Source organism: Cordyceps fumosorosea (assembly GCF_001636725.1).
Source record: "Cordyceps fumosorosea ARSEF 2679 chromosome Unknown scaffold_91, whole genome shotgun sequence".
NCBI lineage: Eukaryota > Fungi > Ascomycota > Sordariomycetes > Hypocreales > Cordycipitaceae > Cordyceps > Cordyceps fumosorosea.
This window is the reverse complement of record NW_017387391.1, coordinates 11,234-25,940: the sequence shown is the minus strand read 5'-3', so window position 1 is coordinate 25,940 and position 14,707 is coordinate 11,234. Positions and strand designations below refer to the sequence as shown.

Sequence of the window (14,707 nt, the reverse complement as noted above, 5' to 3'; positions counted from 1 at the left end):
ATAGATAAGGTTATAAGCCCCTTTTAGGTTAAGGGTAGTAAACTATTTAACTTATCCTAGTTTATCTTAAATCTCTATAATAAGTAATAATAAGTATTAGTTTTTAATTATAATCTTATTTATTTTTTAATAATTAATATATAGTTATACTTTCTTATTTTTCTTTAGTACTTATAGGATTAAATATCCTACTAGTGACTCTAATAGTTATATATATCCTTTCTATAATATTTCCTCTAAATAGATATTCTTTAAGTACTTTATTTTACTTAAAGTTAGTAGAATAGATTTTATTAAATATTAGTTCTTTACTAGACTAGAGTTTAATCTTATAGTCTTAATATAAATACTCTAATAGTCCTATTTCTAACTCTCTACTAAATAGCTTACTATACTTTAAGTATTCTTTAGGAATCTCTATTATACTAGCTTTTAGCTTTTAAGTAATTATATATACTTCTTAAGGCTAGTTATAATTTAAAGAAAGTGCCTTTTATTAGTCACTTTTCTTTCTATAATCGTATCCTAGTAGATCCTACTAAAGTTAGTCTATTCTCTAATTAACTTAGGGATTACTTACTTATAACTAGGGTATCTTTAATATAATATTATATTTTAAGATTTCTATAATATTTAAAAAGAGAATATAATTTATACTTTAGATAAATATAAAAAGTTATATAGTTTTTTAATCTACTACTCTATAGTTATACTTAATAGTTTCTCCTTCTATATTTATAAGTTAATAGGGTTTATTTTTTTTTTCTAAAGTAATTATAATTTATTAATAAGTTTTTATAAAATATAGTTTCTTTATACTCTACTATTAATTATTATTTAAATTAGTCTTCCTTTAATAAGGATATTAATTATAAAGTATATAGTACTATTAATATTTATAGTATATAGAGACCTATTAGATCCCTATTAATAAATTAGTCTTAATAGTAATAATAGTTATTATTTTCTAATCCTTTAGCTTTTTCTTTAGTTACTTATTCTAATAGCTATTTATCCTATTAGTATTAGTCTATTCCTCTCTTTATATATTCTTCTTAGTGTCTATATTAGTAATAGTCTTTTAACTATTCTATAAGAGCTAGACTATAATCTAGTTATTTACCTTTTATATTAATTAGACTTAAACTAAGTGAGTCTCTTTTTATTATATAGTTTCCTCTAGTCTTATATTATAAGGTTATAGTATAAATAGTATATAGGTTTTTATCTTTAATATAATAACCTTCTTTATTCTTCTAAAGAATAAGTTCTAAAGTGTGTTTCCTCTAAATCGTCTAGTAATAAAAGTAGGTTTCTAGATAAGGTTTATAGTCTAGAGAGTATAGCTAGCTTAGGAACCACCTATATTTAAGTTTCTTCTAGAAGTACTATTTATAACTATTATAGTAATATAAGGCCTATAAGATTATTATATATTTTTAATATAATATACTTATTATAAAGTGCTTTTTTATATAGTAGGTTTCTCTTACTATTAGCTAGTAGAGTAAGTTAAAGAGTATAGTGGGGTTAGATACATTTATTCCCTAGAGAGTAACTATAATAGGTTCTAGTCTTTCTTTTCTTATAGTGCTTTCTAGTATATAGGTAGGTACTTATTCTAGAGTAGTAGGAATACACTTAGTGTCTTCCTATATTCCTACTTCTAGTATTAATATATAGGCTAGTAGCTAGGTTCTATATTCTTAGTCTTCTTCTTAAAGTATTAACTATATACTAAAGTTCTAGTCTTTATTAAATATAGGTTTATTATAATAAGCCTATATATTAGTATTAGAGAAGTATTCTTTACTATTAACTATACTAATATTATATATAAGTATATTTTTATAATTTATTATATTAAGTTTCTTTCTTTCTCCTATAGGCTTCTATTACTTCTTTAGAGCCTAACACTTATTAGTAAAGTGTCCTTTCTTACTATAGTTATAGTAAGTTTTAACTTTCTTTTTATTTATAGTATTAAGTTCTATTAGTCTTATATAGTAACTATAGATAGTAGAGGTTTACTATAGTTTACTAGTGTTTAGTTTATTATTAAGTCTTATATAGTCTTAGTAGTTAGTTCCTCCTTTCCTTTCTTAATATTATTTATAGAGGTGATTATTAGTCTTAATAACTTCTTTAATAAAGCTATTAAATAAAGTAGATTAATCTAATTAGTAGATATTATCTTTTACTTCTTCTTTTAATCCTTAGTAGAAAATCTCTATTATAGCTTTATTACTCTAACTAAGCTTAACTATAATCCACTTAAATTCCTTTATATAGTATATAGTAGATCTAGTCTACTTAAGGTGAGTAAGCTATTAAGTAGCTTCTTTATACTTATTTAGATTATTAAATATGTTTAGGAGTCTTTCTTTAAAGGTTTTATAGTCTAAAAAAATATAAACTATATTAGCTTTAACTTCTACACTATACCTAAAGTATACTTATAGTATAGGTTCCTACTATTCTATAGCTTTTCTAGTTAAGAGGTTATTAATATAGAGGATCTTATCCTTAGTAGTAGTAAGAGTTCCTTTATTAACTTAGAGGTAAGTATTAGTTTATATAAGAAAATTCTTTATATTACCTTTATACCTATTATAGGTTTCTAACTTTAGGAATTTAGACTTCTTACTTCTTTCTTTCTTAAGCTATTTTATAAGCTAATCTTTTTTTTTATTTAACTTATTAATTTTACTCTAGTATCTATTAGTATACTTCTAGAGTTCCTTATTATCTTTTTTAAGTTACTTAACTGTTACTAAAAGTTTCTAAAAGGTCTCTAAGGTATTACTAGTAAGTCTACTTATAGTTAATATCTTAGTTATCTACTTAAGGTTTCTTATAGTAACTTACTAAATAGGATTAATTAAAATATAATAGTAGCTTAATTCTAGTCTATAGTAAGTCTATTTTTTAAGTAGAGAGTTAAATAAGTATATATAGAGTATATATAAGTAGATATTATTATATAAGTTATATTAGGAGATTACTCTTAATAGTAGAACTATTACTTAGATTAATTAATAGAGATCTAGTCTAGTTATTTACTAGAATCCTCCTCCTTATATATCCATCCTATCCTCTACTATATTATTTAAATCACTTAGCTTACTCTATAATCCTAGTGATCCTAGATTAATACTAGATTATTATAATCCCTAGTGATTTAGTTATATAACTAGTTCCTTTATTCTTACACCCTTATAAGCGCCCTATAGTTACTTCTTTAGGCCGCCCTACCCTTTATCTATAGTACTTTAGTGTATTTATAATAAATAGTTACTATTTATATAATAGACTATAAATAGTTTAAAAAATAAAAATATAAAAATATTACTTTTTAAAGTAAACTATAAATATAACCCTATAATTAAAATATATATAATATAAAAAGTAAATATACTAGTAGTTATAGTATATATAATAATAATTATAAAGATATAAAAACACTTATAAGTAGAATAGATATTTTTATAGAATTAAATAAAGTATTATATAAATAAAAAGAGATTACTAGTACTAATCCTAAAGAAGGGAGATAAAGTCTACTTTATTTATAAAAACATTAAAATAAAATAACCTAGTAATAAACTTAATTAAAAAAAGATTTAACTATTCTTTATTAAATAAAAAATATTAAATATTAATTATAGACTATTATTACTTAAAAGAATAAAAATATATTCTATATTTTATATTTTACTATTAGAAAAAGTACTAAATAATATTATACTCACTATAGATGTTATTATTAAGGATATAAATAAATATAAAGTTAAAAAGATATTTAAAGTATAAAGTATAAAAAAGAATTATTATTATTTTATTAAGTAGAAAGAATACTTATACTTAGAAAATATATAAGAGCCCTATAAGAACCTTATAAACTACTTAAGTCTACTTAAATAGTTTAACTAATAATACTCTACTTAAATAAGTCTACTTTTAATAATAAAAAGGGATTTAATAATATAGTATTCTAATTAATTATATTTATATAACCTAAGGATAGTAGCTTCTAATAAAGTCTATTCTAACTTATCTAGTTTATTAAATAACTAAAGACTATAACTAACTATAGTAGAACTATAAATTATAAGAGACTTATACTATTTATATAGATAGTCTAGTCTAATAAGGGCCTTAGAGGGTTCTTACTAAAGATATTATAATAAAGTAGTAACCTCTTCTTCCTTCTAATATAGATATTAAGATTTAAAAATTATTTAATTAAAGAATAATATAAGTATATTTAAACTATTCTATAAGTAACTTTAATAAATATACTCTTTATAATAAAAAACACTTTTTATTATCTTATAAGAAAGCTTTTATAAATATTAAAAAGAGTAAAGTATAATAATAATACTAAACTCTTTAATAGTAATAGTAAGTTTAGAATACTATTTAGTTTTATTAGAATAAGGCTTAAACACTTAGTTAAGTATTATAAGAAAGAAAATATAAAAGGAAGAAAGAACTTATAAAGTAAGACTATAGGTCTTAGGATAAAACTAATAGAGAAGAGGAATAATATTATAAATATACTAAAGTACTATAGATAAAGGGTAGGGTGGCCTAAGGAAGTAACTATAGGGCGCTTATAAGGGTATAGAAATAAAGGAACTAGTTATATAACTAAATTACTAGAGATTATAGTAATCTAGTATTAATCTAGGATTATTAGGATTATAGAGTAAGCTAAGTAATCTAAATAATATAGTAGAGAATAGGATAGATATATAAAGAAGGGGATTTCTAGTAGATAGTTAGACTAAATCTCTACTAATTAATCTAAGTAATAGTCCTACTATTAAGAGTAATCTCTTAATATAACTTATATAATAATATCTACTTATATACACTAGGTGTATACTTATTTAACTCTTTACTTAAGAAATAGACTTACTATAGATTAGGGATAAACTACTATTATATTAAAGTTCTATTATTAGTATTCTTTATAGTCTAGATTTAAATAGTAAATATATTAATCTACTACTTTATTTATACTATAGTATTATTTAGATTAGTTATTATACTATTAGTAGTAGATACTATAGAGGTTAATTATTTATAATTTTAAAAGTAACTTCTTAAATAAGACTAATTAAAATATAATAGTAGTTTAATCCTAATCTATACTTAGTTTACTTTTTAAGTAAAGAGTTAGCCTTAAATATATAAACTATATATAAGTAGTTATTATAGTATAAATTATATTAAGAGATATCTCCTAATAGTAGAGCTATTACTTAGATTAATTAATAGAGATTTAGACTACTTATCTATAAGAATACCTCCTCTTTAAGTACTTATCTACCTCTCTACTATAACTCTAGATAGTTAGATCTCCTATCTATCTATTAATTATTCTAATTATAGTAATTAATAAGTAATATATTAATTACTTTATAGGTCACGTGACCTTGCGTCCTCTTTAGGATACTAGTGTATCTGACTTAGCCTGACTCACTTAGCCCCACCTGTGCATCCTGTGCGTTCGTAACACACAGATTAGGCGCGCGCCGCCTGCTTATTCTCGACGGTCACGGCTCCTATTACATAATCGAATTTATAAGAACTTATGAAGATAATAGTATAATTCCCTTCAGAATGCCACCACATTTGACGCATTTATTATAGCCACTTAATATAGTGATTTTTCAGCCGTTAAAGCAGTAGTATTAGAAGTGCTTAGACGCCACTCTTCGTGACGGCGTACTGTACGTTAGTAAGCTAGAATTTCTTAAATTAATTTAAAAAGCTTATAAGAAGGCATTAATAAAAGCATTAATCATTTCTACTTTTAAAAAGACTAGAATTTAGCCCTATAACCCAGCTGTTGTGCTGGCGTAGGTTATACAGCCGCGAACGCCATCGCCTCTAGCTATCGACGAATTAAGCGGCTCCTCACCCTTTAATACTCCTTATACTTTACAGTAGGTAAATTCGCTAGTAAAATTAGTATAAGAGGAATTAAAGAATAGTCCTCTTAAAGGAGGGCTATTAGATAAGGTGGACAGGCTGATTAAAGGCGCCCTATATTATACTACTGCGTCTCTTTAACTTCAGAAGGCCGCACGTTAGGAATTTACCCAGCACTAATAATTCTAGCAAAGGAGGCAAAAAAAGAATCGTCATATACAGCACGGAGGCACCCTCATAACCGATAAGGCACGTAGTATGATATTCAACGCAGAGTAGAAAGAGGAAGAAGAGATTGCAGTGAAGGTTTCGCGGCGCCAGCTCGCGGCGCGACGGGCGCGCATTAAGGTCTTCAAACAGGCTGTAAAAGTTGCTAGGGATAGGCGGAAGGCAGGGCTATTAGAAAAATTATTTTCCTATGAAAATAATAGCGTTATTCGGCGGGTATTGTGTTATTAAGTTATTATTAATTCTATCTTTAAAAATGACGGTTTGAGTGATATGACGGTTTAGGTGGGGAGCACCCTCTTGAGGCACGAGAGAGGGGCGTGGCACGGGTAAAGTCTGTGTTTGGCGATAGAATGCTGACAGTAGGTGGGAGAGCTCGGTTAGCGGCCCCTGGTGCACAAGCCCAGTGTGGTAGTGCTCATCGAGCAGAAGTACCCAGGAAAAGGAAACGCCTGGGGACGAAAGCTTTTTCGGGGCTGGGGGGGCAAGGGTTTATCAAAGAATTCACTGAAGCCAAAAAACATCCTCCCAACAAATTTGTGGTAGCCTGGTGCTGGCCACAAAAGGACGATATTTCAGTGCAGGCACCTCCATAGCACGAACCCCTGTTAGCGCCAGATTCAGCGGTTCATGGTCTGGTACCAGTTTCGCTCGAAAATCGCATATTACATGAGACAAATCCGCCAGCGTTGTGCATGAACGATCTCCCCATCGAAAAAGCCCAATGTGGAGGCCAACTGAAGAAAATCAACTATGTAGCACGAGCACAAAGTTGACCTACCTTGAACGTTGCTTATAACATGATTTTTGTTTGTTTATTTGACGTCCAGCGGCCATAGATAGGAACACGATGTCGGAGAGCGTTCCATGTTTCACCAACAGGGTGGGAGCGAGGCACTGCCGCTGGCAACAGCGCTGCTGTCTCAATATACAGCGCAGACACCACGTGCGTCAGTTGGTGAGAGAAAAATAAGGTAGTATTTGGCAAAGAGAAAAGTACAGGCTGATTACTTTAGCCCATTCTGAGCGGTTGTGAAATGGTTGCTGCAGAGAGGTCAGTCTACTTTCAGCTAGACGCCCGTGTACGTGCCTCAGCACCAAGCCTTGCCTTGCAGTAGCCACAGCCACCCACACAGCCGGCTCTGGAAATCACAAATACATATTGTCTTAAGCGCCGAGCTCTGACAATCCTGAGCTCCCACTGTCCCTGTAGCCAATCATGGCTCGTAGCCCGTTCGCATGACGCTAGGATAGAAGGCGGCATCTGCATACCTAGACCCAGGTTGGGTATATTCGCCTACAAGTATTGCCTGGACTTTTATACTGAGCATGATTGGGTTGTTACACATCGTCGATGGCTTATACTTAAGCCGGTCGTCTCGCAATTCCCAGCTGTATGATGACCGTGGGCGGTTAATGATTGGCGGTAGAGTGGCCAGCATCCCCGCCTCCCCGCCGTCCCCGTCTTTCGAAACATCACGTAGTGGTCAAATGAATGTTGTGTAGCAGGCGCTTGCGGATGATGAATTAGTATATAGTCCTAGATAGCATCCGGTATAGATAGTCTGTATACACTCTCCAACTCAGCCCCGTCTACATTCATACCACTCAACCACTACTGTACTCAAAACCCTCAATGGCAAAACTGCAACTCTGGATTGGCATTGGAAAGCGCCGAGGTAACGATCCTCGGCATTGGATCCTCATATTAGTCGCTCCTGACGCCACGGAGAGCACGTGGTACCACGTCACGGGAGGTCCAACGACTTCAACAGAATACAAGCTTGTCATCCAGAACAAGCGATTTAAAAGCTTCGGTATTGCCGAGCACCACTTCGTTGGGGAAATCGACGAAAAGGACGTGAGGAAGCTGAAGTCTTCCGCACAAGGCGTTCCTGTACAGATGTGCCAGGAGTGGGCAGTGGCAGTTTTACAGGACCTAGAAAGAAAGGGCCTGCTCACGGCTGGAACAGCGCAGCATTGGTCCACTCAGGTGGAGAGCAGCCAGTCTTCGAGCACTGGCCATCATGGCATAGTCAATCCAGCAGAATCCTCCTCGAGCGGCATCCAGTGGGTCTGGGATGCCGCCCAGCAGGCCTACCGGTATTGGGATGAGAAGTCCAGGCGATGGGTGTGGCAAAATGAGACTACTCAGTAAAGTGAGGCGTAGGATATGCCCTATTGCGCTTCCATTTATTCGGTGCTACAGAGAATTGAACCGCAAACGATTGTGGTGGGCTTGGAGTCTGGCAGGCGCTGGTCACCGCGGTGTTAGCTTATGCACACAATTTTTCATTAGACGCATATCTCACCTCTATGCATACTACACACGTGAAGATGCCGCTCCGCACTAGCCCACGTTCCAACACACAGGGTGGCCTTTGTACTTCTACATAATAACACTGCTGTCTGTAGCGCATACTGCCTAATGCTATTGCTCTGTTTACTAGCCCACACACAGCCGAACTGGCACCATCTATGCAATGGCCCAAACCGTTACGAAGGAAGAGATCGAAAACGCGCCAAGGCTGTCGACGTTCTCACCGGTATACAAAATTAACCCAACAACCGTCGTCAAGACCGGCCGAATCGTCCGAATGGCTGAAGCCGAAACTATGAAGTTTGTGCTCGACAACACTAGCATCCCGGTGCCTAAAGTTCACAACGCCTATGTTGATGAAATGACTGGACATGTTGTCATCATAATGGACTTTGTAGAGGGCCAAAGTCTTGACGAAGCATGGGTGGCATACACGGAAGACGAGCGTCGGTCAGTTATAGCCCAATTACAAGACCACATGTCTCAACTTCGCAGCTTTAAAGGCAGCTTCATAGGCTGCATTGATGGCACACCCTGTCAGGACCAATATTTCTACAGCGAAAAGGAGAATTACGGGCCGTACCAGACGGAACAGGAATTCAATCAAGGCATTATCGATGTCATGAGAAAACAGGGACCGTACACATTTACTGAGTGGCGATGCGATGTCTGGGAGGATGTTATGAAGAATCACGAGATTGTCTTAACGCATAATGACTTTGACCCAAGAAATATCCTTGTTCGAGGCGCCAAGGTTGTGGCCATCCTGGACTGGGAGTTTTCAGGGTTTTACCCTGAATACTGGGAATATTGCAAGGCGGTGTCGTGCCCAGACTGGGAACACCCGTGGAGCCGAAGCCGCGCAATCGATCAGATTTTGAAGCCGTATTACAAAGAAATCGCTGTATTCTGGAGTTCTGGCGATGTTATCCATTGATTTTAACACGGGGGCTTTTCTTAAATATAGTGCATTATCTAGACTGTTATGTGATCGACGGCAGTCCTATGCCACAACGCATTTGATTAAAATACTATTAACACAGTGCCCTGCATCTAAACCGCCGTTGTATTATTAACGACTTATAGCTGTATCTTCCATCCAACTCGAGTAATATAATCGATAATGTCGTCAATCTCTTCCGGGATCTTATACCAATGCCCTTGTTCCGGATAGCATTTCCAGTTGACCTCGTATCCCGCGGCGCGCATGATTGCAGCAGCGGCCTCGCCTAGACGGGAGGGAACCTTTTCGTCGTCAGCGCCGTGGCCGAGAAAGACAGGCGTGCGGCAAGCAGTTCTCTCAGCAGACGGTTCCTTCACCGCATCCAGGCATAAAAGCTCCCGCTCAAAAGTCTGCGCCTTGACCGGATTCTCGTGGGTCGGTTCAAGACCGCCCGCGGAAGCATCTATGAGCACGGAATTCATGCCGGACTCAAAAGTAAAGAACCCGCTCATACCGATGAAGCCGCCGACGGGGTGCTCCAAGCAGAGCAGGACTGCCAGGGCCATGGCGCAGCCTTGACTTAGCCCGCCGATGATGAGATTCTGCTGCGGCACGCGCCGGAGTTCATCCCCTATGACGGCTATAATCTCGGTCGCTGATTCAGTAAGACCCTTCAACTGACGCTCTTGGCGATGAGAGGGATCTTCAATGCAGGCAATATCGAACCATTGTGTGAGCATCGATCGGCTAAACGCTTTCGATCGGCGGCGTTTGGAGGTGGGGAAGACGAAGCGGACATAAGGAAGCAGTTCGGTAAGCTTGTGGCCAGAGGACGAGACCCCAGTGTCTAAAAACTCCGATCCAAACTTCTCCCCTCTTGAGCCAAGTCCGTGAAGGAGAATGATGGTGTGCGTATGGGCAGCTGTGGGCTCCACGACAAAAAGTTGTGCCGCTGGCTGGCATCCAGGGTCTCCTCCGGTGGGGGACATTGTGTAATGACGTTGCTTATCTGATTAGAAAAGTGCTGATTGGTGCAAGAGAGAGCTATTGTCTGGAATGTTGGCAACGAAGTTAGTTGAGTATTAATAAACATTGTGCAGCGCGCACCGCAGCGCCTCCCGCAGCGCTTATGCAACAGACAACACAATCACGTGGCCAGGTTCGGTACAACCTCCTCACCTACATAGTAAAAAACGCATAAAACCTACTCCCGCATAATCTCCTTATTCGTCATTAATAACTACCTAGTCTTCCGCCTGTGTTTCCAACAGTATTAAATTCCACAGACTTATATAGTGTAGGGCGTGTGGTTATAAAGCCCTGGCGAGAGGCTAAGCCCGAGCTTTCATTAGCTCACCCTCACCCTGTGACTGAATCCAGCCCAGGCCTCATTCTCAGCCTCCTTGACTTTTCCTAAGATGTACACTCGCTAAGCACGCTGGGAATTGAAGCTCAATGCTGTAGTGCGACGTGCCTGGCGTCGACACAGCTTGCAGAGAAGCTTACAGTAACTGGCGGGCTGGCGTCCGACTTATGCGAATCCGCACAGCACGGTGGGATTGGTAGGTCTTGGGCGTCGGATGCGGAAGAATCGAAAAAGAAAATTAAGGATTTTGCCATACGTACCTTACGGAACGGTGTCTCGCACAGTCGGGGGCCGCATGTGACGTTGCAGGTTGCGAGGAAGCTGGCGACACATCGGTAAGCCGACGGCAGGTACAGCGACTTCAGCACGCAATTCGGCTTGCAAGTTCTAGTATTCTTCTTTGCTCAACAACAAGCTTGGCAAGAATACCGATGTTGTTTGTGGTACAGAGGTGGTTTGGGAGGCGTTGCCTAGAAACGGTGTCGGACGAATAGTTTTAGCGTTTCTGCTGATCTGCTGACCATGAGAGTCACAGCCCCGCATCGCTGCTGAGCTGTCTCGGTGTCGACCAAATGTAAGGTATTGGTGCCTGAGTCTCCGTCACATGGCAGATCCATGTCAATCTCGCAGCCCAAGCGCCGCTTCTACGTATCAAAGCCCCCAGCTGGAGCCTGACCCTGTCCCAGATATATTTCTTTGTGTTGATATTAAACACTCCACGCATCAGAATATACAACATGGCTGGCTAAGCCGATAACGTTCTCACTCGACACTGGTGCTACACCCGCATACTGTCGATGTACGAAACGAACCATACTAATCCACAAGAACGCCGTCAGGCCTGCGTCCGGTGGTTAAGATATTAGCGAAAGTATATAGCAAAGAGACAGAGGAAAATTGTGTCAGTGCAACGCTTGGTATGGAGCTCATAGACGACAGTCAGTCGTATATGGTGAGGTTGTAGATAGTTCGATTAAGGCTAGCTCTCAGCGACTCGGCAGGATCTTCTTTCCTAGCACATCAATGCAATACCGGATGCAGTATGTGAAAGGGAATTATATCCCTCGACCATAAAACAAACACAAAGCGACACCAGTAAACGCCTTGGGTAACAGAAGGCCCGAGAGGCGCGTCAACTCCACGTTAAATCTATTGACAGGCTAGTAAGAGCCCGACAGAGTGATCATGACTTCTTTTATACACATCGATAAGCAGAAATATCGATAGGCAGAAAAGCAGCATTGAGCTGCCAAAGACGTCCAACTTGCAGTATACTATTTTCGGCCTTCTCATGGATGCAGTTGTCGGAACCGGAACGAATCGAAGGTCAGGATGATCGTGGAAACCGTGCTTGGTGTATCTCTGGAAGGTAAGCTCATACGTCAGTAATTCTACACTTAAGGAGATAGCTTTCCGGTAAGGACGGGATACACGCAAATTCATGCTTTTCGTACCTCGAGTAGTCCTTGTCAGCCACTACTGCTATTGTCTTTGCCTCAAGTCGGGCAGGGATTCCCCTTGACATCGCCCGTATCCGAGCAAGTTTCGCATTTGGGGGCCATTTTGATATCGGAAGGCGACCAACTAGCTAGTTGTCATTGCCTCCAAGGAGACTAAGGAGACGAAAGAAAATTCGGCGAAGAACTTTCCAGCTTTTCGAGTTGTCATGTTTTGGGGGTGACTTTGGGCCTTTATGGATGGTGCAGACCCTGCCCCACAGAGTTTAGGCTCATGAGCAGCTTCATGCCACCATAAACGTACTGTCACATGACACCGCCTGAAGGGGCATATGGTTTTATAAGCCGTCCAGACCCCGCCCTCTGGTGGAGATTATACGTCATCTTTCTTTGGTTCTTTTTTGCTACAATGGCAGCCAAAACACGCACATGCTACGCTTCCTTCCCAACAACGGAAGATTTAGAAACGCATCTCAATGAACATCGAGTCGGTATCCAGGATCCGCAACTAGACGTTGCTAACTATCTTTAGAGCCACGAAACATACTTAAAAAGTGAGTTAGAAAAGTGTTCAACTCACTCGAGTGTCTACCCTGCGCAGGACACACCAGATGAAGGCAGCGATGCGTCAAGCGAAAGTCGCGAGAAAACCATACAACCTACAATCAGTAACCGATTTTGCCCTTACGAAGGGTGTAGTCGCGCCAAACCATTCGCCATACGGAAAGAACTGAGAATTCACTATCGAAAACGTGAGACCATCCGCACTTCCGTTGGAGCAGACATGCTCTAATATCGTCCTAGTAGATGTCGAATGCAATGAAGTTTGCGTGTACTGTCACGAGGTATTTCGATTGGCGAGCGCATATCTGCGGCATGTGCACTGCGATCCTATTGTCGACATCTCGAAGAGTTCTTACATGGCCCAGAGACGCAATATAGCAACCGATCAAGTCGACAAAGAACTAGCAGCTGCTAAAAATTAAAAAAAGAAGCAAACGAACGGCATCAGATACGGATATTGGTCCGAGAGAGATCAAAAGAGCCAAAGCGATTCAGGCCGGCTCTGTGGAACCTACAGTTACCAATGGTTGCCAACACCCTCGATCAGTAGAGGGACATAGCACAGCGGCAGATGCTGTGTTGACGCAAACCGGCGGTGCAGGCTTGCCAGTCCACGATTCGGCTGCCGGTGCCGTCTACTCTGTGGCTGAGGCTTCAGCAACGGGACTAGACAACTTTAATTACATGGCTCCCGTTAATAGGGTGATTAACCTTCCGCCGGCGGTTCATCCTGCATGGCCTGGATGGATATGGGATGCCAACACCTTAGGTTCAACAAGCGGGGAGATTGACTTTTTCTCAAATGAAGGCGGCGGAGTTTATGCACCAGGAAAGTAAATTATGCAGGCCGCGTTACTAAATCAGGATCAAAAGTGAAGTTAAGCCGAACTTCTGCACTTTATATGCTCGCGACCTTTTGCTTAAGAACCTCCAGCTTCGGTAGTTCCATCTTCGGCCACTTCCGAACCAGCTCTTCTGTGCCAAACTCGAACGTTATGGCATAGCCTGTCTTGATTTCGTATTTCATTCGTGCATCGAGGATAACGCTGTCTCTCGTTAGATTTTGGCAAAGAAAGGTCTCATGGTAACGTACAGTCCACCATCAGGGAAATTCTTCTCGCAAGGGCTACAGCCGGCCTCAGTAAGGGCCTCTTTCGGCGTTTCCCAAAGCAGCCGCCCTCCCTTTATGGCAGCCAGTTCGAGAAGATGTGATCGCGGGAAGTAATCAACTAAAGAACCCTTCGCCAACAAATGTACTAAAAGCGCGCGTCGCCCAGCCCTCTGGCCACCTCGCATGAAGCTAATAATATGTCCTGGATATTCTTCATATCACAACCAGTGTGCGAAGACACACTTCTCAAATATAGATGCGACGATAGCTCTGACTTCCTAGGACGAGTTAGATGGTGACCACGATAATTTCTGGCTTGGCGTACCTTAATCTAAAGGACGTGCTTACTACAGAACTCCAGGCCATACTCAGAAGAGAAATGAAAGCGCCTCCGTTCCATTTCCAATATGTGCTCACCGATCAGCAGATCCTGCATGTCAAAGAGGCCCTCTTCGTCAAGGGCCTTGCAGGCCACATTTTCAGCAGACATTATGACATCGTTGAAGCCTTTGTATGTGCCGCATTTTCTAGAACATCGCCCCTCCTTAATCACATGCATCACCGGGCCCGGGAGTATGTGTGTCCGGCGGCTATTCATCGGGCATCACGTTATCAGCATGGGTCACAAATTTGTGACCCATGCCCGGCGCAGGGGGGTCAGCCGTGCGACCCCTGCATTAGCAGGGGCACGAATATGCCACCCCTGCACCCCGCGAACATAATTTGGGATATCCACCACCCCAGTTTCAATACATCTACGGAGGTAGATCGAGCC

At 38.8% G+C, this 14,707-nt stretch overlaps 4 protein-coding genes across 4 annotated transcripts; 2 read left to right on the top strand and 2 right to left on the bottom strand.

Moving 5' to 3' along the window:
- Positions 1 to 7,807: 7,807 nt before the first annotated feature.
- On the top strand, positions 7,808 to 8,329 carry ISF_09889 (hypothetical protein; the record flags this gene model as incomplete). The annotated part of the gene is made up of 1 exon (XM_018853489.1): positions 7,808 to 8,329. The coding sequence occupies one exon, from the start codon at positions 7,808 to 7,810 to the stop codon at positions 8,327 to 8,329; it is 522 nt and encodes a 173-aa protein (XP_018699328.1).
- Positions 8,330 to 8,654: 325 nt separating this feature from the next.
- On the top strand, positions 8,655 to 9,428 carry ISF_09888 (Protein kinase-like domain protein; the record flags this gene model as incomplete). The annotated part of the gene is made up of 1 exon (XM_018853488.1): positions 8,655 to 9,428. The coding sequence occupies one exon, from the start codon at positions 8,655 to 8,657 to the stop codon at positions 9,426 to 9,428; it is 774 nt and encodes a 257-aa protein (XP_018699327.1).
- A 143-nt stretch (positions 9,429 to 9,571) lies between these two features.
- On the bottom strand, positions 9,572 to 10,423 carry ISF_09887 (Phospholipase/carboxylesterase/thioesterase; the record flags this gene model as incomplete). The annotated part of the gene is made up of 1 exon (XM_018853487.1): positions 9,572 to 10,423. The coding sequence occupies one exon, from the start codon at positions 10,421 to 10,423 to the stop codon at positions 9,572 to 9,574; it is 852 nt and encodes a 283-aa protein (XP_018699326.1).
- Positions 10,424 to 13,719: 3,296 nt separating this feature from the next.
- On the bottom strand, positions 13,720 to 14,422 carry ISF_09886 (hypothetical protein; the record flags this gene model as incomplete). Its single annotated transcript, XM_018853486.1, has 3 exons — positions 13,720 to 13,867; positions 13,915 to 14,134; positions 14,281 to 14,422. 3 exons carry the CDS (start codon positions 14,420 to 14,422, stop codon positions 13,720 to 13,722), a joined length of 510 nt encoding a protein of 169 aa, XP_018699325.1.
- Positions 14,423 to 14,707: the final 285 nt, after the last annotated feature.